This window comes from Cucumis sativus, chromosome 1 (genome assembly GCF_000004075.3).
Source record: "Cucumis sativus cultivar 9930 chromosome 1, Cucumber_9930_V3, whole genome shotgun sequence".
In the NCBI taxonomy this organism is placed as follows: Eukaryota; Viridiplantae; Streptophyta; class Magnoliopsida; order Cucurbitales; family Cucurbitaceae; genus Cucumis; species Cucumis sativus.
In genome coordinates, this window is record NC_026655.2 from 23,988,371 (window position 1) to 24,012,339 (window position 23,969).

The following is a 23,969-nucleotide window of genomic DNA, read 5'->3' on the forward strand; positions in this document are numbered from 1 at the left end:
CAATTTCAGAAAGAAATATATTTAAATGAGATTAAAATAATATAAATATTAATTAATTATTATTATTTATTTAATTAAATAATGAAACCAATTAATTAGATTAATTATAAAAATTTAATTAATTAAATGAAAATTTAAGCTGATAACATTTTTGGAAAATCAATTTAAGTTAGTTTTAGAAGTCAATTTTTTTGGCCTTCTAAAAGTGATTATCTCCAACGTTGGTGAATAAGGACCTTGCTTCATGTGTTGTTAATTGTTTGCGCAAATTGGTTTGCATCTTAATTAGCTGTATAATCATAAGTTTTATTTGAATTTGGTGATGAAAAAACTTGTTAGAATTTTGGTGGAAATCATGAGTGTTCATACATTTGTTCTCTACGAAACTCACCATCTTCCTCAAGCTCTAAGATTTGAGAATAGTAGGGAAGATTGTTGTGGTGGTTCACAACTTGATTTTTCATCCAAAATTGAGGGAGATTTTTTAGCTTCAACAATTAATGTTCTAAAATTTAATTTCCTTAACATGTTTAATCATAAAAGTTTATGAAATTTAAAGTGTTTTAGTTAGATTCTCTTGGTCGAGCATGCTAGTAGTTTAACTTACACACTTTGTCATTTTTAACAATTTATAATATATATATGATTTTTAAATAATAAAATAAACTAAAATATTGTAAAATTTTCGGATCCTATCATAAATAGATATAAAATTTTAAAAGTCAAAATCACTTGTTCGAGAGAGGGTTGTGTAAAGCAAGACTGAAGCTCTACAAACTTGGTCCAAGTCCTCATACTAGGGGATACACAGGTCTTAAAATAATCCTCTAAGTCTGTAGTAGTTAAAAGTAGGAGAATTGTAGAGGTGGGTGAGATAAGAAAAGAAATGGAGGGGAGAGAAAGAGAAGGAAAGAGAGGGGATGTTGGAGAGTGGAATTATGTCGGTAGGGAGTTTATGTGAGTCATGTAACATTGTTTGCTATTGATGGCCATTGTTGCACAAGTAGTTTGTTTGACATGTACGCATACCAACCATCGCTATCGCCTATCGCCCTCCATTGTCTCATTTTTATTCTGTTTTTATTTAATTGCATTCACATGTCAAATAACTGTTAAATTTTTTGAAAAATATTTATTGAATGGCGGTACAAAATAACAAATAACAAAAATAAAAAAAAATAAACATTTTCTAGCCATGATCATGAAAATTAAGATATGTTATTTGATGATTCTTGAAATTTGGAGGAATTTAGTGCAAAATTGTTGAAAAAATGTGGTGACGTTTGATAGGGGAGATTAATTTAAAATAAGTAATGAGATATGAAAAATACAAAGCAACGATGGGACAGAAACAAAAAGAAAATGATGAAATTGATGAAAAAATGTTGAGAATAAAAAGTTCTGATTTTTATTTATTTATGTTAGAGCAAAAAAAATAAAAATGTAGTGAATAAATTACAAGACGAAAGAACAAAAGAAAAAAAAAAATGTAATCCATATTTTATTAAAGGAAAGATAGGTAGATTTAATGAATAAAATTGAAATTTGAATGAAGGAAAGTGAGGTTTTGAAGAAGAGAAGGAAGAGTAGAATAAAGAAATAGAGGAAGTTGAAGTGTAGAGAGTAGAAGAAAGAAATAGAGCATGTGAAGAGAAGTGGTTAAGTAAAAAAGAAATGGTTTGAAATTAATATTGCTTTGTGGAGAAGAAAAAGATGTTTGATGCATAGATCTCATCTACCTTCTCAAATGTTGGTGGGCCAAAATGAAACAATTATAAAAAGGGGTTTTTCACATGTGAAGAATTTCAACGCAAAATGAAGAGATTAGATCTTAGTTAAAATTCTATCATTTGATATAATTATATGCTAAGAAGTATCCAATCCAGAGAGTGGACTCCTGTCACCCATTTATTTTACTTTTATATTATCATAAAGGAAAAAACAAGAGAACAGAGTTCCACGGACTGCTGCTGCTGCAACCAAAGACCGTGATGTGCAAACACTCCTATTTATTCTGTGCGCCGGACTTCATGCGTCTTATCATGTGATTTCTCATTTCACTCCCCCACCGCCCTTTCACCTTTGCCCTCTTCTTTTTCAATTCTATATTTCTTCAATTTACAAGCATAAACCTGAATTATGAAATAGAATCTGGAATTAAAGTAATCATTTTTTTTATTTAAATGCCTCTATCACGTGAAATTAGGAAATCGGATCTTTAATTTGAAGAAAAATAAATGGGGATGTGTTTTAATTTAACGTAATTGATTTCAATTAAATAACGTAGTAGTAGGTTACGAAGTGTTTTTTTTTTTTAAATTTTAAATAGAAGTAACAAAATACATAAAAGCAGATTTGGGATTTTATTATAAGTGATCAATATAGATATATACATAGTAAGATAGGATAGGATAGATTTGAAATCTTGAAACGGTATAAAAAAAGGAAGATAGGAAGACACCTGCATGCCAACCTATCATTGGAGTAACGATTATATGTACTTTACCTAAATGAGTTAAAAGATTGATGTATAGGGTATGGTGGACGGAGACGTTGGATGAATATTTTTGGAGAGGATTTATGAAAATAAAAAAGTGTAAATAAATCAATAGATTATTTGTAAATAAGTAAGGGGATGGATATATTATTTATATTAGGAGATAGTTTAATTTGTTGTGTATGATGGGATTTTGAAAGGATATAATGTAAATAAGGATGGAGAAATCCCTCAAAACGTGGAAATATGAAAATTGATAGTATGAGGGTGGCAACAGAAATATAATAGCCGCTTAATTTAAGCACCGACGTCACAGATGACGAGGGAGGAGGATGTGGTGGGGGGCGGGATCCGACGGTGAGAAAGGGTTTGTGAGATCTCTGGTGCTCACCCGCTGGTGCGTTTAACTTTACTCAAACAGGAAGCTAAAAATCCTTTGCTGCATGAGATTGAGATTCCAGGCGTGGGGGGGCGTCATAAAAACTAAAACCTTCCTTCTTCCTGCCCTGCGCTAATCTTTCAACCTGCATTTCGTTTTTTTCTCTCCCTTCCTTCCTCACTCTCCATTTATTCTCCAACCTTTCTTTTCAATTTTCCATTTTCCATTTTCTAGCTTCACGCGTTTTCAAACCCCACCCCCTTCCCTTTTTGCCGCATTCTGCACTAAACATACTCTCTCCTTTTCACTTTTCCCATTCCTTCCTCCTTTTGCTTTTTCTTTCCCAGATTTCACTTCCACACCCTCATACAGTCTCAGCTTCGACTTTCTTTGGAGCAGAGCCATGTCCAAGCTTCTGCTCCTTCTTTTTCTCATACCACTTACTTTTACCAAATGGGTTCATGCCTTTCACCTCTATAACCTCTCTGATTCTTCTCTCTTCGATTCTTACCAAACCTCCTTTGCTGCGACCCTTAATCCTCTCATCGTCCCTCTCACTCTCATTCATGGAGCTGATGCAAAACAAGCAGGTACTTTCTTTTTTTTCTTGCTAATTCAACTCTTCTTCTCCTCACATTTTACTTTTCTTCTTACCCATCTTAGATTCGTTGATGGGAAATTGAAAAGGGGGAGTTATTGCTCTCTTCTTCTTGTCTTCCCGAACAACTATTTCTGGATACTGGATTCCTTTGTCAAGATTTATTTGATATTCATTCATTACTTGCATTGCACTTTACCTTCTTCCTTTTTCTCTATCTACTCTCTCTCTTTTTTTTTTATTCCTCTGTAAAGTGTTTTTTTTCATATTCGGTCTCATCAAATTTTTTTCCCCAAAATTTGATAACTGCTCACCGGCGGATGATGTTTAGGCTTCCTTGCTTGTAGATGAGCACTGATTTTTCTAAAAAATCTATTTACAATGTTCATAGACCGATATGGATAGTGCTAAGTAGCTTCACTTTTTCTTTTTTTTTTTTCTCTTTTTGTTTGAATTGTTTACATCACATAATTCATGTGTGCGTATTTTTATTTCTTTCTTTATCCTCTGCAGTCTGTTTGGATGGCACTTTGCCTGGATATCACTTGCATCGTGGATATGGGTCAGGAGCAAATAGCTGGCTTGTTCAATTGGAGGTTTGTTCGAAGAATGACACTAAAGAAAACATGTTTTTGAATTATTTGCCGATCAATTTTCGACTTGATGTTCTTTATGTGTCGGTGTGTGTATTATATGCTTCTCTTTCTTTCTGTTTTCCGGGTTCTCCCAAATATTCAGATGATATTCACATACCCAAGAACTGTCAACCAACAGCTTATAGTGTCTATGCGTGTCTCTAATAAGTTATCAATTTTCCAATTTGGAATTGATATTAATCTCCAACTCTTCACCTTCCGGAGGTTTAAAAAAAGAAGTTGAATCCATTACCCAATCATCAAATTTGGAGCGAGGACTTGATGGCATGTAATATGCTTAAGATTCTTACTTGTGAACTTTGATCAGTCTGGATACTGAGCAATTGATTCTATTTCTTTTCTTACTAAAAGAGAAAAAAGAATAAACCCTGGTTCATTTTGATTTCATCTTACTGTATTGTAAACAGAAACAATTTCTCAGAGACAGTGGACTATCCACACATCTTATTCCAATTAAGACACTGTCCCTCACCTCATTAAGCCAATGTGACACTTTGGTCACACTCCCAATGCTATTTATTATTGATACCTTTACATCGTTAACTTTCCAAATGAGACATTAATATCAATATGTTAAAGATCTTAGTCCTGACCATGACAATTGCAACATTACTCTGTCATCATACTAATCATGTCCAAACTTGAGACCTCAACTTGAGCATCTTTTGCCAGGGAGGTGGATGGTGTAACAATATCAGGAATTGTGTCTATCGTAAAACAACCAGGCGTGGATCATCAAGATTTATGGAGAAGCAGATACCATTTACAGGAATTCTAAGTAACAGAGCTGAAGACAATCCTGGTTGCTTTTTCGTTCTCTCAAATTTATTTATTTTCCTCTCAATTCCTGTCCTAGATTTTCCTCACATTGTATACACTAACAATTACAATGTTCATACTTGCATTTCAGATTTTTTTAATTGGAACAGAGTAAAGGTTCGTTACTGTGATGGTGCCTCTTTTACTGGGGATTCAGAAAACAAGGTCTGTGAATTATACATTTTCATTTTTTAGTCTGCCAACGACAATTTCATAAGCAATAGGTGCCATTGTTACCCATTTTGAATAGAGTGAGCATTTTATAGGCTGCACAGTTGCAATTTAGAGGACAGCGGATTTGGTTGGCTGCTATGGAAGCATTGAAGGCCGAGGGAATGCGGTTTGCTAAACAGGTCGAGTTTACCTTTCGCATTATCTCAGCTTTTTTACTCTTCAGTTTTGGTTTATTATTATTTTTTTCCATGTTTTCAGGCCTTGCTTTCTGGATGCTCCGCTGGAGGTTTGGCATCTATTTTACACTGTGATGAATTCAGAGAATTATTTCCAAGAACTACTAAAGTAAAATGTCTGAGTGATGCTGGGTTATTCCTTGATGTGTAAGAGCACTTATGCTCTTGAATCCTTTGACTTTAGTTATGTTCATTACATTCCTTATGAAAAATCATCAGCCATGGCCTTAGTTTCTTCTAGTCTTCATTAGTTCTTCATTGAATTGCAGGGCTGATATATCTGGAGGGCACTTTATTAGAAACTTATTTGGAGGTGTGGTGGGCTTGCAGGTACAGAGTTATTCTATTTATCATTCGTACTTTTCTTGTTCTATCAGCTAATATATAAACAGTTTAAAAACATAACCCTCGAATGCTGAACTTTAAAGAGTAATCCACTGGAAGCCAAGGGTCTCATCTCATGGAGATCCTTTTGATGTATACCACTCTATGCCATGAATACCATTTGTTTTATCATATTGATTTAGACTTTGGAAGCGTATAGAATGATGGCTTGGTCTTGGAATCAGGTCATACTGTGAAGATGGAAGTAGTAATGGGCATCTATCCTTACTCTTCCCTTCATATTGTGCAAATCGTAAACATGCCAGTTTTTTTAATTTGAAGGTTCATTAAAAAATTTGTGGAAAATATGAGGATTAAACCTACTCGTCACTGTCCACCCCAACAAATGAGGAAAGTAAAGATTTTTTTTTTACTGCCAAAAGTTGAGCAGGGGCGGATCTAGAGCTGAGTTTTGGGAGGGCCAAACATAAATAGTATTTTGGTATTTGTTCCATTGATTTCTAAACTTACAGACCATCTATTTTAGCACCTAATCTTAAAAGGAAAAATGTTTTTGGTCTTCAACTTTCAATTTTTTAATTGATCTCTGAATTAAAAGTAATCATATCGGCTTTTGTTGTTATTATTCTAATTACAAACCCAAAATATTTGTTTTAGCCAACTTATGCAACTCTAATATATGCTCATGTCATTCTGTGAACCTCTAAAGTACATATTTAAAGTAACATTATCTGTTAACTAATCAACAACAAAACAAGTACAAAAACAAATTAGTTATTATTTTCTAAAAAAATTAAAGACAAAATTAGACATCTTGAATGCTCGTGGATCCAAAAGACTACAAATTTATAAGACCAAAATAAATATTTTGAATGTTCATAGCTTAAAATGAAATTATACTAAAAGATTGGGAGTAAAATAGGATTTGAATTCAATACTTTATCATAAAATAAAACAAAACGTTTAACTAAAAAATAGAAGGAAATTAGAAATTGGAAGCAATGCTACATAAGAAAGAAGTTAAGAAATATTTTGTTAAAAAAAGAAAGAAGAAAACAAAAAGAAACAGAAGAAAATATTATAATTTTGAATGTTATCATTTTCTGGTGATATTAGTGGAAATATGGATAAATTTCTTTTAGAAAAAGAAATTTACTTGTCACAGTGACTTGGCTGAATCACCAATTCTAAGGCTTCCTCTTCCATCTGTTATATGCTAGTAATCAGGATTCTGGGACTGCCAATATGTTAGCTGCATTGGTTATAAGTTCAGCATAATAACAGGTGAAGTAGTTAGTTCTGGCTATTAGAAACATAGGTATTGTCTTCATCATTTTTCATTGAAGGGTACCTTTTTCCCAGATTTCTCTTTGTATTTTCTAACTTCATTAATACTAAGACGATCATTTGTTTTCTGAAATGAAAGATAGTAATGGTAACAGTGCTTATAAGAGACGATCAGTATGTATATGATTCTATCTTCTTTCAGCTTGACTTTGCGAGAATGAATTTGAATTTATGAAATAGTTGTGCTCATTTGAGCTTCTCTCTCAGAATATCAGTGTTAAATGATTGTGTGCTATAATGATCATGACAGGGAGCAGGAAGAAATTTGCCATCCTTTTGTATGAGCCATCTTGATCCAACTTCGGTAATTCTTTCCTTACCTAATTTGTTAGTCTCAATGCATATGAGAACTTCACCTAACAACAGCTATAGGTATGCTGCGAAACCCGTGTTCTCACTTTGTGTTACATTTAATTATATTCAGTGTTTCTTCCCACAAAATATAATTGCTGGAATCAGAACCCCACTGTTTCTTGTCAATGCAGCATACGATTCCTGGCAGGTATATTTTCCTGTGCTGAGAATGTTGTAACCATTTTATTTTGGACCTGGGTTGGTCTAATGTTGCGATCTCTTTCTTTTTCTAAACAGATACAATCCAGTTTAGCCCCACCTTCCCTGGATCCAGCTGGGTATTGGCATGATTGTAGGCTGAATCATGCGAAATGTAACCAACCCCAGATTCAATTTCTTCAAGGTAACTTTCTACGAGTAGGATTTGATCAAGTTCTTAATTCTTTTGGCTTTGATAAAGATCAGAGAAACAGGGTTGTCTGACTTTTGTTGCATGCCGTTCCTTTTTACAGGATTCAGAAACCAAATGTTGAATGCTGTTAGCGATTTCTCAAAATCCTCTGAAAATGGGTTATTTATTAATTCATGTTTTGCTCACTGCCAAACTGAGAGACAGGACACATGGTTTGGCGACAATTCTCCTGTCATTGGAAACAAGGTGAGCTCACTGTCTAGATTAGATTTCAGAAAATATCATGGATCCTATTAGCAATTCTGATCAACAGATTCAGTAAAGGAGGATAATTAATGAAATCTTTTAACATGTTGTGGGTTTTGGCATTATGCAGCCAATTGCTCTGGCTGTTGGAGATTGGTACTTCGATCGAGCAGCAGTGAAAGCAATTGATTGTCCCTATCCCTGTGACAGGACGTGCCACCATCTGGTTTTTAGAAGCGGTTAGCCTCAAAGGCTGGTTTCTTCATTTCTGCAAATCATTTTTTTTCTTCTCTCGGTGCGTTGTTGAAGGCAGTCATATTGCAATTTGATTAAGAAGTCAATAAACAAGAAAGAAGCTGCTGAGATGACAAATGTGATCTGCAGTTCTTCTGCAAACTTGTTTCAACATAGAAGAAAGGTTGGTATCATCATCCTCTAGTAATTTAAATAGTTGACATCAATTGGCTTTACCTTCATTGGGAAAAGCTTAGCTTAGCATTGAAGCAAAAAAGAAAAACCACATCTTTAGTATTCAATTCAAAATTTGAGAGTTGGCAATTGAATTACAGTTGAACCTAAATGTTACATGATATGGTCAATTTGGATGTTGTGATGCTCCATTCAATGTTAATTATGTTATTCTTCAAGTCTGAATGGTTTTTTTTTTTTTTGTTTTTCCTTCTATTTTTTTCTCTGAAAGTTGATAATGCCGATTTCCATCTTTATGGAGAAATCAACAGAAACCAATAATTATGTTACAATATTAAACGGGGAATTAATACATCAATGAAAATGCATCTAATGGTATTTTAAAAAAAAAAGAAAAAAAAAAGGAAGGCATCTACTGCATTTTTGTGAAGTAAAATTAGGAAAATTGTTTTAATTAACAAAACGGTTATAAAGTATTATAAATATAGTAAAATATTTTTTTAAAAAAAATTGGATAGACCTAAATAGTAACAATTTTGGTACTTTTGAAAATCTCTCTTAAAATTAGGAAGTAATTTATATTGTTTTACTTACGACAAAACATATTTATTAATTAAATCAAATTGAGAATCAAAATGACAAATATAATATACACACAAAAGGATTGAATTTTTACCAAAAACTAGTTAGAACTAAAGCCTAGAAGAAATACATTTTGGGCGATGTGATAGCTTCTATTATAAAGTTGCTTGTGTTGTGTCATACAATCATATTTTGATAAAATAGATTGTGAACCCACTAATATAGTTAGTGTAGTAGTGATACGCAAGGGTTGACGCATCAGGCAGAGACAGAGGGTCAAAAGAAATGCCGTGATGCGATGAAGGAGGATAGTGAATTAGAAATACGATGGAGGAGGATAGTGCATTTTCCAATATACTGATGAGTGGGTAAAAAAGCTAGGTTAAACATTAACCAACCAAGAACACAAACATCAATACAATTATTAGAGTCGATGACAAACTTAGTGAAGGTTGGATGGGGCTCTCGGTCTATGACCTCAGGAGTCAATGTTCTATCATGAGTTTGGATGAGTGAGTTTAAAGTTAGATGCATATTGTTGAAATATGTTAGCACGGTCAAGTTTCATGTCAATAGTAATTCAAATGAACCATTTACGTTGGCAAGTGATATTTCTTCACATTTCACATCTTTTGCTATGTTGACCTCAATTCCTTTCTTTTGAAATTAGTTGTATATGTTGATCCACCTCCTTAAAATTCAAATGACCATCCAATCGAAGCTGAATCTTTAACGAGGTGTTTGGTCCGTTGCTTTAGTAATAGGTGGGCTTGGTATTTGATGTCAAGTCTATGATTTAACAAATGGGGTAAATATTACATTACATGTGCATCATAGAAAGACAATCTTAACTATCACTAAATGTAACTCTACTTGACTTTCACTTTTGCATAACCTTTTTGTCATACTTATTTTGAAACCTAGATATTAGCCGCTTTTTAATGTTTTATTTAATTGAAACTTTTGTATACTCTATCTGATTACATGACTTGTTATATTATGTGAATAGTTTGTAATATTTCTAATTAGACAATTCATATTAATGCAACTGTAATTAAAATTATTGTTGTTGAATGTTAAACTTCTTCGGTTTTTACATTATTGTCATGAAAATCAATAAGTCAAGGTACTAAATTATAGGTATAAAATATTAAAAAAATGAATTAAAAATTTTATACATGATAAATTTAGAATATACGATTGAAAAAAATAGACTAGCTAAGCCTGGAAATTCAAAACCAACACTCCATACACATCTATAATCTCCAAACATCACAACTCCATCAAGTAATCCTACAGTTATGTATTTGATTCCGAACATGCGCAACAAATTAGATAGATTAAATTAAGATTAATCTGTCATCTCCTTCTTCTCCTTTTTTATGTATAAAACATATTCATTTACATTTGGACTTTGTTAATATTCTTCTTAAAGGATTTTTTTTTTATGAGTTTCGTGGAAAGAGGAAAAAATCAAGAAATAATAATGATTTGAGAGAAATGAGGATGAAAATGGAAGTTGCTTGGGGATGATTGAGTGCTAAATGACATAAATGACCTTAAATGAGAAACCATAATACATTAATATTAATAAACGATGATTTGACAACGCAATGATATAGTGAAAATCATATTAAATTTAATGCTACAATTCATACCTAAGAAGAAGACAAAAGGTGTGATAATTTAAAGTCTTCATTTTCTTTTCAATAGAAGAAAAATGAATAAAAGTGTTCATATATAACATTTTATTATAAGATTCAAAGCTAATAATTTGTATCGATTTAGGTAAGTGTATCCATTTACAACCCTTCAAGTTTTGTTAAATGAATGTAATGTGAAACTTATAATTTGAGTATGTTATGTGTGATTTTTTGGACTAAATGGTATAATTAACATTTAGAAATGTCAAAGTGAAGTAGAAGAACGGTAGGAACTGAAATATTTTATTAAAGATCGAAGTGGGCCTAGGAAAGAGGATTGACATGGGTCAAGTCCAAGCCCATGGTTGAGGTTAAGACCACTTGTGGAATGCCCAAGGAGGCATGTTTTACTCATGTTCTAACCTAAAATCAAACTTGATACCTTGAGATATAAACCAAGGAAAACGCTTGACTAAGGCCAACCCTAGCCAAATACAAAATCGAGCAAACTCCTTGGCTTGTTAGGTTATCTCCTTATCTTAGGGCAACTTGAAAACCTTAAAAAAACAACCGTGCGGTCAACTTTCTTTATAAATCCATAGTTAGGACTTCATTTAAGGTATCTAAGAGCGTTTTTCTTTGTTTTGCATGTTTTTTCTTCCCCAAATTACAAATTCAGTATTATTGTTGTCACATGGAGGTCATGTGGGTTTTTCCTTCCAAAATTTAACATCAACAGAATCAATTAAGGGTGTGTTTGATTTACCTTTTCAAGCATTTAATTTTGGAAATAAGTCATTTTGAATTAAAAAAATTGAATTATTTGACGATGGCTCAAAATAATTTTTGAAACACTCACAAAGTTTATTTGAAATAAGTTTATTTAGGATGAAAAACCCTAACGACGACATGACGACACACGACGGACGGTGGATAGTGAAAGACAACCGCAAACGACAAACGAGTTCTCAACCGCTCTCTCTTTTTCTCTCCTTGTTTTGATGTCGTTTTGTTATGTGTTCTATAGTGTTAACCTTTTCGAATGCAGCTCAAAAATGTCGGGCAATACGTCTTTCCCCGATGCCATAAAGTGGCACGTCAACATTAGTGTAGACCAAAGCCGACATTTCACTAATGACGTTCGGGGAAAGCTAAACATTAAGATTTATTATTCAATCCCTCGACGAGGTCAACAACGAAGTCGACATGCATAGAGTTCAACCTTCTCCAATGTTTGTGCACAAACGTCTGGGAAGGTTGAACATTTAAATACTTATTTAAATTTTCTTCTACATCCACCTCCACGGTTTTAGGAACAGTTAAATGGTTACATATTTATTTCACCCTTTCATTGATGTTTTCCTCCACTCCGTCGGGAAAAGTGAACAATTAAATGATTATTCCAACTTTCCTCGACGTTTCTATCCTCAGCGTTGGGGAACCATTTCTCGACGATTTTCCTTAGGCGTCGACAAAAACTTTGTGATCAATAGTAAAAAATCAAAATGGGCGGAGTAGTCCCGATGTCATTCCTTCCCTAAACCGATGCCTCTTGGCTTGCGTTGGCAGTGGTATGTTGTGTTAATGTTTTGTTTTCCAACATCGGAAACCCCCGGTTTCTTGTGGTGTGAACAGAGGGAAAGGGTTCGAAAGATAATGTGACCAATGAGTCTTAAACCAAAGGTTCATGACTGATAAAAAAAAGCTAAAAATATGAAAAATAGCGAGATGATAACATAAGCGTATAAACCAAAGAAAACAATTGATTGCTAGTTCATGATGCAAACAATGCAAAGCAATAGCCCTATGATCAAGTTAACCAAAAATTTGTGAATCCATCTTGTGTAGCATAGGAAGCTTTCAACCTAGACACAAACGTGCAAATGGAAATCGGGTGACTAGTAGAGGGATGGATCCTCCCATGTAATAAAAATTTATCTTTGGTGCGATTGTACCAACAAAATGATTAGTATAGATTGACTAAGAGCATGTTTGGACTGCCGTGAGAAAAAAAAATGTTTTTCCATAATCTCATATTTATTTTTTCTTTCGATAAAAATGGTTTAAGATACATTTCAAAAACTATTTGATTGATTTGTCGATCTCTCCAACTTTTTTCAAACTAACTTATTTTTTTAATTTGAATACTTAAAAATATATTTCAAATACACTAAATATTGTTTCATGTCACAAAGTAGCTCGAGGGCTAGCTGATCTGAGTCTAAAGGGGGTTAGAAAACTTCTAAAATTGATATTATTTTAGTTTTTTAAATATATGTAATATAAAAAGCATAAGGTTGAGAGGGAGCTCGAGGCTCCAAACCAATGCTAAATTCGCCGATTTTTCTAGATTATATTATTGCTCTTTATTATAGCCTAAATCAACATAAATTGTTGAAAGAGACCTGCCTCAACAAATTATAAGATAACAAAGATTATACAATTGAGGTTTAACTTAACTATGTGTGCATTGTAATTTCCAAATGAAGAAAAAAGAGTATTGAAATATAATTGAAGTTGATTTGAAAAACAGAAAAAATAGAAATGAGAAATTATTGGAATATCTGGAAACCCAACTGATTAATGATGATGGTTAAATGATTAGAAATTTTAGCAGCAGCAACAACTAAAGTTGATTCTTTGAAGCTCTCCAATCTAATCATACATCCCTAAAAAAAATAAGAATAACTAAAGAAGAGAGAGTAGAAGAGGTATATTGCATTGAGAAAGGAAATGATGAGCATATATATATTTAATTTGTGGAAATTATACTTCAACACATAGTGTGGTGAAAATATGATTGCCTTGAATGTGGAAATTCAGAAGTTTCATCCATCTATCAACTGCTGAACACAAATTAAAAACAATTGTTTTGCAGTGATATATGTTCAAAAGTGCAACATTGTGGTGACATCTTTTAATAATGAAAGAGAGTTGAAGGAAGTATATTAATTTGAAAATGAGAGAAATGTCATAATATTGACAAAGGCGAAGCCAAAGGCCGAGGCGGCAAATGTCAAAATAATACATTGCCTTCCAAAACTCCTAATAATTTGGGTGCACATGCACTCTCCAAATAAATAAATAAATCACTTACCTAATATATTCCAAAACTATCTTCTTTCTCTTTTCCTTCTTCCATATTTTTTTATGTCTCACTTAATTGTGCCTGCACATGCCCAAACCCACAGCCGCTATCCCCTCTCATTTTCTTCTCTTATATTTTATTTCATATCATATATATGATTCCTATTTAAGTTCCATCCAACATTCGATGCACTTGGCAGGAAAAAAAGTTTGACTTTAGTTAATCATATAAAACCAACCTCTCAATATAAATGAATGCTAACATGACAAACAACAAATGAAGAACGTACAAAGAAATGTTTCATAATTGGACAAGATGCATGCGTATATTAATCCCGAGAGAAACTGTACTTAGCACTTCTTTCCAATCTTACAAACTTTGTGATCGTTAAGGTTTGCCCGCAGTGTACAGCAATGAATATGCAGGAGAGGAAAAGCATCGATCTCATATATGGTGGAATATTTGTGGGTTTTTAAGAGATAAAAGTGCAATAAATGAATCTTGAAATTGAGGTATGGATTAAAGTCTAAAGTTGGGAGTATTGTGGCGTCGTATTCCCATTCTATTATTCCATGTGGGCAATTGTGAGGGATGAATATAGTGATGATTGGGTTAAGAATGTGGCAGAAAGTTTTGTATTTTATTTTGACAGTGAGGATTAATGGATAAAGTGTAGATGGTAGGTTCGAAAAAAAGGAGAAAGACTAATTGAAATTCCTTTGTCCACTGCTTTTGACATTTGTTGTATTGTATTTGTATGGAGTCAAGTAGTTGTGCGAAAGTGAAACCCAAACATCTCTATCCACATTTCTACTTTTCGTATCACATACACCAGAAATTAATACACACAATTCATATAATGACCAGCTTTTTTCACTTTTCTCTCCCTCTATCCTATATTTTTACAAAAAAAAAAAAATCCCAAACTGAAAGACAAGACAACGACCAAACATTAAATTAACTAATTTCTCAATCTTCACCACAATTCATGTTTCTTTCTCTTAATTTACACAAGATGAATAATAATGCTACCACTGCACACATAATCTCTACTAAGAAGAATATATATTAATAATTATAATCTATGAACACGAGGAAGCATATGGAGCTTAAAACCCAAGGAAAAAGAAAAAGAAAAAAAACTCAATGTACTTGAATGTTGGTTTTTTGTTTAAGGAAAATAATTGGATAGGAGAGAATGAGAGTTAAAGGGTATTTCCAAAAGAAACAGTAAGAGTATGGAGGTGTTTGTTATATACAGCAGCATCGGAGGAAGGTTGTTGCCTCTGCCACCCACCGCCACCGCCACCGCCCTCTACTATAAACCCTGTTTCCGCTGCCGTACTCTCTACATACATTGAATCATCTGTTTGAGTTTGAGATTGAGCTTCTTGATTTTGTAGTATAAATGGATTATTCCCCACAAATTCTGACCATTTCATGTCTTCCGGTAACTGGGTTGTATTCAATTTCTCTGCTTTAGTAGCGCAATCGGGAAGCCCCCAAGAGAAGTTAGCAGCGTCGAAGAAATTGTTGTTGAAAGTAGTTGATTCCCAATTGGGTACTTGGGTTTTTATGGGAATTGGCGGCGGAGGGAGAGTGAAACAGAGAGAATTTGGATTTGGATTTGGATTTGGATTTGGGTTTGGTGGATAATTGAGATGATGAAAAGTGAGATAATCGGAGGTAATATCAGAAGATGTATTGGTAGTGGAAGTTTGGAAAGGGAAAAACTCATGAGTTTGTGAGTAGATTTGAGAATTGGAGTTATGTGGATTGATAATGATTGGGATTGAGAGAGGAGGCGTTGTATCATTTTTATTATTATTAGCTTCATCGGAGGTATTATCAATATCATTGCTTCTGGCTGGGAGTTTACTCTCACTCTCATTCTCAACATCGCCGCCGCCGCCGCCGCCGCCACCGGATACCACAGGCTTATGCGTATTGGGATCAATTCCTTTTTGTCTAAGTTTCTTCTTAATACACGAATTCCACAAGTTCTTTATTTCATTGTCTGTTCTCCCAGGTAGCTGAGCAGCAATTTGAGACCATCTAACAAAAACAGAGCAAGCAGAAAGCAGCATTTTTTTTTTTTTGTTTTAAAAATAAAAATAGACTGAGATGAGAAAAATATGCAAGAGGGGAAAGTGAAAAGAGTATGAATATGTACCTGTTACCAAGGACAGAATGAAGTTCAATGATCAAATCTTCTTCCTGTTGAGAGAAAGGGCCTCTTTTCAAATCAGGGCGTAGGTAATTAATCCATCTGAGGCGGCAGCTTTTTCCACAACGTTGAAGGCCTAGAAATAAATTGAATTGAGTTAAATGAAGTGATGAGGTTTACGTTTGAGATTAATAACTAAATGAAAAAAGTAAGGTAGGTACCAGCGAGTTTAGGGACAGAACTCCAACAGCCATGGCCATGCTTAGTGATATAATTGAGAAGCTTTTCATCTTCATCTGGAGACCAAAGTCCTTTCCTTAGCTTCTGTTTATAGCAACAAGAGTGCCTTCCCATGTGGAGATTAATTTCAAGAGAAACGGCAAAAAAAAAAAAAAAAAAAAAAAAAAAACAAATACAATGGCTCTTGCAACACACACACGACACAACTTATTAATAAAAGTTAATTAATTTAAGAAAAAAGGTGTAAGGTTGAAGAAATGTCAGCAACAGCAAATGTCAGCAGCAGCAACAGGAAGAGGAGAAAAAGAGAAGAAAGAGAAAAAAAGATGGATGATAAGGAAGGCTTAAGAAAGGGAAATGGTAGGGATTCTGAATTTAATAGGTGCAGGGCAGCCCCCCCTTCCCTTTTCTTTTCTCTTCTCGTCATCACCTTCCACGTCACCACTTCTCTTCTCTTCTGAACGGTCACGATTCATTTCACAGCTGCTTTCAAAACCATTAAACAATTTGACTTGTATATATGTCTCTTCACTCTTTATCTTTCTCTCTCACTATATATATTATCCATGCACCGACGCCTTCCTCTCTACTTATTCTATTCTCTGCTCTACTTACTCAGTTAATAACTCCTCAAGTAAATAAGTTTGAAGCTAACCACACGCCCGTTACTAATACTATTCAACATTTTTAACAAATCACACCTCATTTTCAAGTTTGTATATATGTATACTCTATAGTCCCATTTCAATTCAGTCTCTCTCCTCTTCTCATTTACTTGTTACTTCTAGTTTAATCTTCCAAGATTGTAGTTAAAGTTAAAATGTTGAAGTTGGTAACTCCACACTGTTATTATTCAATATCTATAGGATCATTTTTACATTCAACTTATGTTTTCTAAGCATTTAGGGAATTTCTAATGAGACTTTTTTCTTTGAGTTGTTAAATTTTAATTGATTATTTGATTGAAATATTAAATTTAAGTAATATATTTACAAGAAGAATTTTCAAAACACACGAAAAGGGAAAGAGGGTTTGTGTTATATATAATATTTTAAGACAAAAAAGACATAATTAATCATGTTAAGTTATCAATCAACTCAAAAGTTTAAGGTGATGGATATGGATTATGATACATTTAGAATTATATATCAACCATCTAACACTTGTATAGATCATAAAAGTACGTCGAAGTTTTTCTTATTTTGTTTATTAATAATTTAAGTTAGTGAAGTGGATTGATCAATGGGATTGTAATTGTATGGAAACCAATTGTGGAAGATGAGGTTAAGTAGGCGGTGAGTGTAAATTAGAAGATATTTCAAACCCCAAATGTGGAAACCTAGATTCCAACTCCCAAAAGAAAGAGAAGAGTTTGAAGGAGAGAGGGAATGGTAGGAGTAGTAAAAATATAGCAATTAAAAAAGATATATAGTTGGTTATATATATATATATATATATATATATATATATATATATATATATATATATATATATATAAATGTTATTAATTACTTTATACAATTGGTGTTCAAAACTGAATGGGGCATCTCCTTTCTTGACTAAATAACATTGAGGAAAATGGGTTATAAGAAAAAGGCAAGGAGAGTATGCAAATAAATGAAAAAATGAAATTTGGGGATGGAGTACAACCAAATAACAAAACAAGTAAACCCTACAGCCTCATTATGGAACATATATGACATTGACACCAATATAATAATACACATTCATACTTGTCTTTGGTATAGTTTTAGTTCCTCATTACATTTCTTAATCCTCAAAACATGACAAATTCCCATGAATTATTATTATTAACACATACCCACTACTCCCACCCTCCTTTTTTATTTATTGCCAATTACACCAATTAAACCTCTCTCCCTTCTTACTCAAACTCATCCCCTTTTAGTAACATATTAATTTTCCAACCTAAATCAAAACTCTCTCTCTCACTCTCCAATCCATTTTTAACGCTCTTTTGCTTTTCATTTAATCATCAACCTTACGTCCTACCATCTATATTACTATCATTCTCTCTCGTCTTTTAATCTTGTGTTTCTTTGTTTTTTTTCTTTAGGCTCTACACACAATAACTATAACTTATGTGCCTATCTTATTATCCATTTTTTGCTTTTAGGTTTTGAAAATTATGCTAAAAGACCAATCATTTCAACCTAAAATCTTGAGCTAATTAGCAAAATTAGTAAATTTAATATCTTGTTGTTTTCTATTATTGTAAAATGAATCAAAATATTTATAAATATAGCAAATTAAATATCACTCATAAATATTTATAGTTAGACATTGGTAAACTACTAATATTTTATAAGAAATTGAGAAGTAATAGATATAATTTTAAAAAATGAAATAGTTACATGATGAAATCTATAATACTAAACAGTACTTGAGGTGATGAGGTAGGAGTATGATTTCTTTTTTGTTTAAAAGAACCCCTTGGACATTGTATGTGAATCTCCCATAAAACCACCACCATATAGATTTAAGATATTTGCATTGGTACATACACATGTAAGTGAGGAAAACAACTGCAGTAGGGGATCGTGGTTCTTATTTTAATTACACCTCTTTTGACTTTTATATTTTTAAAGGAAAAAGAAAAGAATAGATGGAATTTGTTGCTACATATACTTGTTTTTCACCTTCTTTAATTAATATTTTTTCCTCCTCTTCAACTGCTGTCTTTACCATAAAATTTGTGAGTGAAAACTGTCAATTCAAGATTTGGAATATGCTCTTCCAACCCAATCAAGTCATATCTGTCTGATTTTAAACAACAAACCAATTAATTAACTGAGAGAAAGTTTAGAAAGAAAACAAAACAAAAAAAATGCTCCTCTCTGATAATTAACTAATTAATTAATTAGCAATTAGGATTTATTATTATTGTTATTATTGTATATATTGCTTCCAAAATGATGTGTTAATATTTGTAATTGGTAAGAGCATGCATGTGCATAGAAAGGATGAAACAGTCTTCTACTTAATCATTGGTTAAATAATAAATTTTTTGAAAAGAAAAAAGAGGGAAAGGGAAAAAAGGGGTTTGAGTTTATAAATATGGGGAATGGGCTGTCTGATAGTAATAATATTATAGAATTAATGAAATAGGAGACATTGTATGTATATGTGTATATATATATATATATATGGATAATTAAGTTTTAAAATGAGAATCGAAAAGAAGATGCTCTCTCAATATCTTGTATTAAAACTGCCAAAAAAATGAGCTGTTCTGCTTGCCAAGTCAACCCATATTTCTCCCCTCCTCCATGTTCACTCCATATCCTTTCAATCCCCAATTAATATATTTTATGTTCGTGTATATATATATATATGTACAATACAAACGTCTCTCTTTAATTTTATGTTTTTATATTTATCACCCCATCCATTATTTCCTCTAATCTTTGTTAATTTACTTTGTCCTTACGTCGTAGAAGACATTCAAGGTACTTGACAGTTTTGCGATTTATTTAAGAGTTATATCGAATATAATCTTCAACCTAATTTCTCTAATAGAACTAAAATCGTTACAAACTTGAATGTACGAAAACTTATATATTCTTATATGAATAAAAGTAACCCTTTAACCTTATTTGTTAGCTTAAATAAATAATGGGGTTAGATGGAGGATTGGGTCGGGGGTTTTGGGGCGATGGAAGAAGATGAAGAGGTGAATGAAAAAGGAGGGGGCCCTTTTGAAGAGGGATCATATATATTAATAGGGCAGACAAGGGGTTGGGAGATGATTTGGGTAATAACAGAATGAATATTGTGTATATATGTTTAGGTAATACACAAACTGCTTAGCTGTCGATTCCTTCTCTTCATAATTTCTATTTCAATCAATTCTAGCGATTTCTTCCAATTTAGAACCATTTTGATCCAATTTTCAATTGGAATTAAGTAGGCCCATCCCCAACACATAATTACTATTCCTCATCCCTTATTAAAAAATAAATAAAAGTTAGAATAATATAATGGCCTCTCCTTAATAATTAAGATTTTGTTTAGAATAATAATCCCCTTTTAATGCATTTAAGTTATCGAAATAGGAAGAGGAAAATATATGGAGGATGGAATATGGTTTTGCAATGAAGTAGTAAAAGAAGTTTAATGTAATATTGTTGAAAGAGGAGTCATGGGAAATTTGAAAGAAAGTAAAGGGAAAAGCATGATTTGATTAAGAAATGAAAGAAAAAGGTTTATTAATTAATTTTAAGATTAGAGGGGTTGATGTGAAGTTTATAAAAAGGAAATAGAGAGAGAGAGAGAGAGAGGGAGGGAGAAAAGACATATAATCCATATCCCTTGAAAAATGGAGAAAGACCTCTTTGCATTATCTTCCAATCAGTCTTTTCCTAAGCCCTAATTCTTTGAAACAGACAACTAATTGACAATAGATTTTTTTTTTCTTTTGATCTCTTAAGAAATCATTCATTAATTTTCTTTTTATCACCTTAACTATCCTTTTTTTTGTTGAGTTTCATTTTCCCCACTTATTCCACTATTCCTATTTCCTCTTCCATCTTCTTCTTTTAACTTTCTTTTTTCCATCTTCTCCTGTTCAATAAATTAACCCATAAATTCTTCATTGAACTTTTTATGCATTTTTTTTTTACTCTTTATTCATTTCAACTTTGAACTACATTGACTCACATTAATCTAAGTTTTCTTTTTAGTTATTAATATTGTGGGTAGATTTAGATTAATATTGGCCTATTCAACTGTAAATGGTACATACGTTATTAGATCAAGAATATATAATATGACCCAACTCAAGTTAAAAGTCAAACTAAGAATAACCATAGTTTGTAGTTTGTAGTAGTTTTAGAGATACAGTAACATTTAAAGAAAATTATAAATATAGTTGATAGATGTTTATGATATATTTTAATAAATATTACTACATTTACAAAAAAAAAAAAAAATTTAAAATATTGCTATATATGTTAATACTTTAATTCTAATTCAATTAATTGTCTCCGAACTCAAACACCATAATGTCCAATTGGAAGAATGATAGAGTTTGGGGTCGACACATGTAGGACCATCCCTAAGGTTTGAGAGCGAGCCTAATTTGACGGTGCAACTCTAATTTGTACACCCTAAGTCAAATTTTTCTTATGAAGACACAATTATGATGTTGGACAAAATTAGGGTGTGTTTGGATTGATTTTTGAAAATGTTTAATTTCTAAAATAATTTATTTTAAGATAAATTGAGGTGTTTGACGTTTGTTTAAAATAAATTTTAAAAAAATAAGATTATGAAATAAACCTTTTTAGAAAAAACACATACAACCAAATTTTAGAAAAAATGTTTATTTGATATTTAATAGGAATTATCCTTTCCAAATATATATCAATATTTCTTCCTCTAGTTTTTTCTATCCATTTTTCCTATTTATTTTTCAACCCGTCATTATTTTTCTTTCTTTCATTTTTAAATACATTGAATACATTTTTAGATATATGTGTTTCAAATGTTCCTGTCTGATAAGCCAAATCTACTTCGCTTTAATATCTATGAAAGAAATCATGGAAACGTGAATGAAGAATATGTTCATTCAGTTCGTGAAATGAAGTTTATGAATTTACTAATACTACATTTCTGGTTAGGGTTTGGATTTTATGAATTTATTTAGTAAAACGAAAAACATTTGACACTTCATTTCTCCTTAATTGTAATCATCACTTTGAGTATTACTAATGTTTATTTATAATCAGTACTTTTCTGGGTATAAATATCTTTTCTAGAGGTGTTTGAGTAATTCATTTACGTTCATTTTAGATAGAGTTATTCTCAAATATACCATACGATGAACCAAAATCTAAACTAAAGACGACATGTTTACATTCGTTTTCCCACAAGATTTTAGAACTTTTTCAAGCCATACTCATTTTTGTAGTTTGCATTTATGTAGAGCTATATAACAATGAATAATATAACGTAGAATAACATCCCATTTGACAACATATATATGACGATGTAGATTGATGTACACAATATGCATGGCAAACTTGCTAGCATTGAGATGGTTTTAAAACGACATCTCTTGGGCTAGTTGCTATCAATAACGATTAGAGTGCAGAATCAAACCCCCAGACATCTAGAAATGAAAACTATACCAATTATTATTGAGCTAAATTGATCGAGTATTTACGAGCAAAATTAAAATAAAATAAAAAATGGAAAGGTGTGTTTCCCTTAAAAGTTATTTGGACAGGGATATTTGGCATGCACCATATTAGTATTGAGAGAGCAACTTTTGTAGTATGGACTAAGAAAAGCTATATGGAAGTTTACTGTTGTTGTGGGAAACACTTCACATTGCTTTGCCTAGACAGCTGAATCTCATAGGATTCACAATTCTTCCTTTGAAATGACCTTAATGTATTTAATTTGTCTAACTCATTTGGCACATGGAATCTCCTTAGTTTTAGTTAAATCACAATTAATATTAATAAACTTGTCACTTCAATATATGTAATGATGACACAAAAACATTTTCCAACTAATTGCTTACTATATATGGAACCTTAACATCTTATTAACAATCATTACAATTTTTTTTTCTTCTCCCTTTTCACTTTCAACTTTTAGTTTTTCAAATTCAAATATATTTGAGTAAAATGGAAAATGAAAATCCACAAACTTTAATGGTGTTAAGTGTTTGTATGGTCACAGTTGCTAATTCATACCCATATTTGGTGTTCATTTTAGCTTTATTTAACATTTTGGACTAAATTAAGCATGTTTTTAGACTCAATTCAACTTTGACCGAAATACTTAATATTTAACTGTGTCAAAAATAATTAACTTGATCTAACGGTCATGATAAAAATACATGACGTCATTAGAACTTGTCAATATACTTCTTCAATTTCAATTTGGAATACATGTAACTTTTAATTAGATTTTCAAGTTCAATAATTATTTGTATTTTTGTCATTAAATTGATAAATGATGCGACAATTTATGATTGGATCCAAAGCCAAAATTTCTTGTTCAGTAGTGATATCAAGCATATACGGCTAAAATTTCAAAGTAAGATTTTTAAGCTATTGTTCAAGGCATGTTTAAGACAAACTTTTAAGTTACTGCTTTCTATTGTGTTGCAAAAACTCAAATGTTTTATAACTATTTCTCAAAACTATGCTACGATTGACTATTATGATTATGAATAATGAAAATAAAAGAATGTTTCAAGGTTTTCAAATATGCTTTACATGAGTCTATGTTGTATGTTCCATGCTACCCTTTATAGCCAAGTTATGTGCACATGATGGTATACTCTATTACTAATGTAGGTGGTTGACGAGCCTATATTCATTGTACATCAGGGAAGTGTAACTCATTGTGCTTGTGAAGAGAATGATACAGTTAGAACTGTACCGATGTTGGAAGGAGGATGTTTTTTGACGTGTGGTGTATCTACACATATGTTTCATGTTAAGAATGGATCATAAATGAATGTTAAAGTTAAATTTATGCTATGAATTTCTGAAGCTTGAAAATAACAAGTTTCATGGGTAAGAAATATTTTGAAATATGACTGAATGTTTATGGAAGTTAAAGTTAAGGTTTAGGCATAATTATTTAAAAAGACATGTCTTAAATTGTCACTCATCAGGTCCTTTCAACTTAACATTTTCAAATGTTTTCTCACTTTTTAAGTAGTGATTATCATACCAATCCTGCCCTACATTTGTTAGAGTCTATTGTGAGATAAGGTTACCTTAATTTATTTGTTAGCATGCTGTTTTGCTATGTTATATGTGTAGCTCAGATAA

General features: G+C 32.1%; 2 protein-coding genes across 3 annotated transcripts; one reads left to right on the plus strand and one right to left on the minus strand.

Annotated features, from left to right (window-relative positions):
• Window positions 1-2,935: 2,935 nt before the first annotated feature.
• Window positions 2,936-8,650, plus strand: LOC101218273 (pectin acetylesterase 10). 2 transcript variants are annotated; one of them, XM_004135530.3, is made up of 12 exons: window positions 2,936-3,466; window positions 3,988-4,070; window positions 4,803-4,932; window positions 5,041-5,114; window positions 5,216-5,302; window positions 5,382-5,506; window positions 5,629-5,689; window positions 7,302-7,355; window positions 7,476-7,553; window positions 7,643-7,748; window positions 7,858-8,003; window positions 8,134-8,650. In XM_004135530.3, exons 1-12 carry the CDS (start codon window positions 3,280-3,282, stop codon window positions 8,245-8,247), a joined length of 1,245 nt encoding a protein of 414 aa, XP_004135578.1. In that variant the 5' UTR covers window positions 2,936-3,279; the 3' UTR covers window positions 8,248-8,650. The 2 variants fall into 2 exon arrangements, with proteins under 2 accessions (XP_004135578.1, XP_031744664.1); XM_031888804.1 differs by lacking the exon at window positions 2,936-3,466 and adding an exon at window positions 3,756-3,885.
• A 5,877-nt stretch (window positions 8,651-14,527) lies between these two features.
• LOC101203786 (transcription factor MYB61) lies at window positions 14,528-16,540 on the minus strand. Its single transcript, XM_004135715.3, has 3 exons — window positions 16,134-16,540; window positions 15,919-16,048; window positions 14,528-15,800 (listed from the first exon to the last, which is right to left on the minus strand). Exons 1-3 carry the CDS (start codon window positions 16,264-16,266, stop codon window positions 14,951-14,953), a joined length of 1,113 nt encoding a protein of 370 aa, XP_004135763.1. The 5' UTR covers window positions 16,267-16,540; the 3' UTR covers window positions 14,528-14,950.
• Window positions 16,541-23,969: the final 7,429 nt, after the last annotated feature.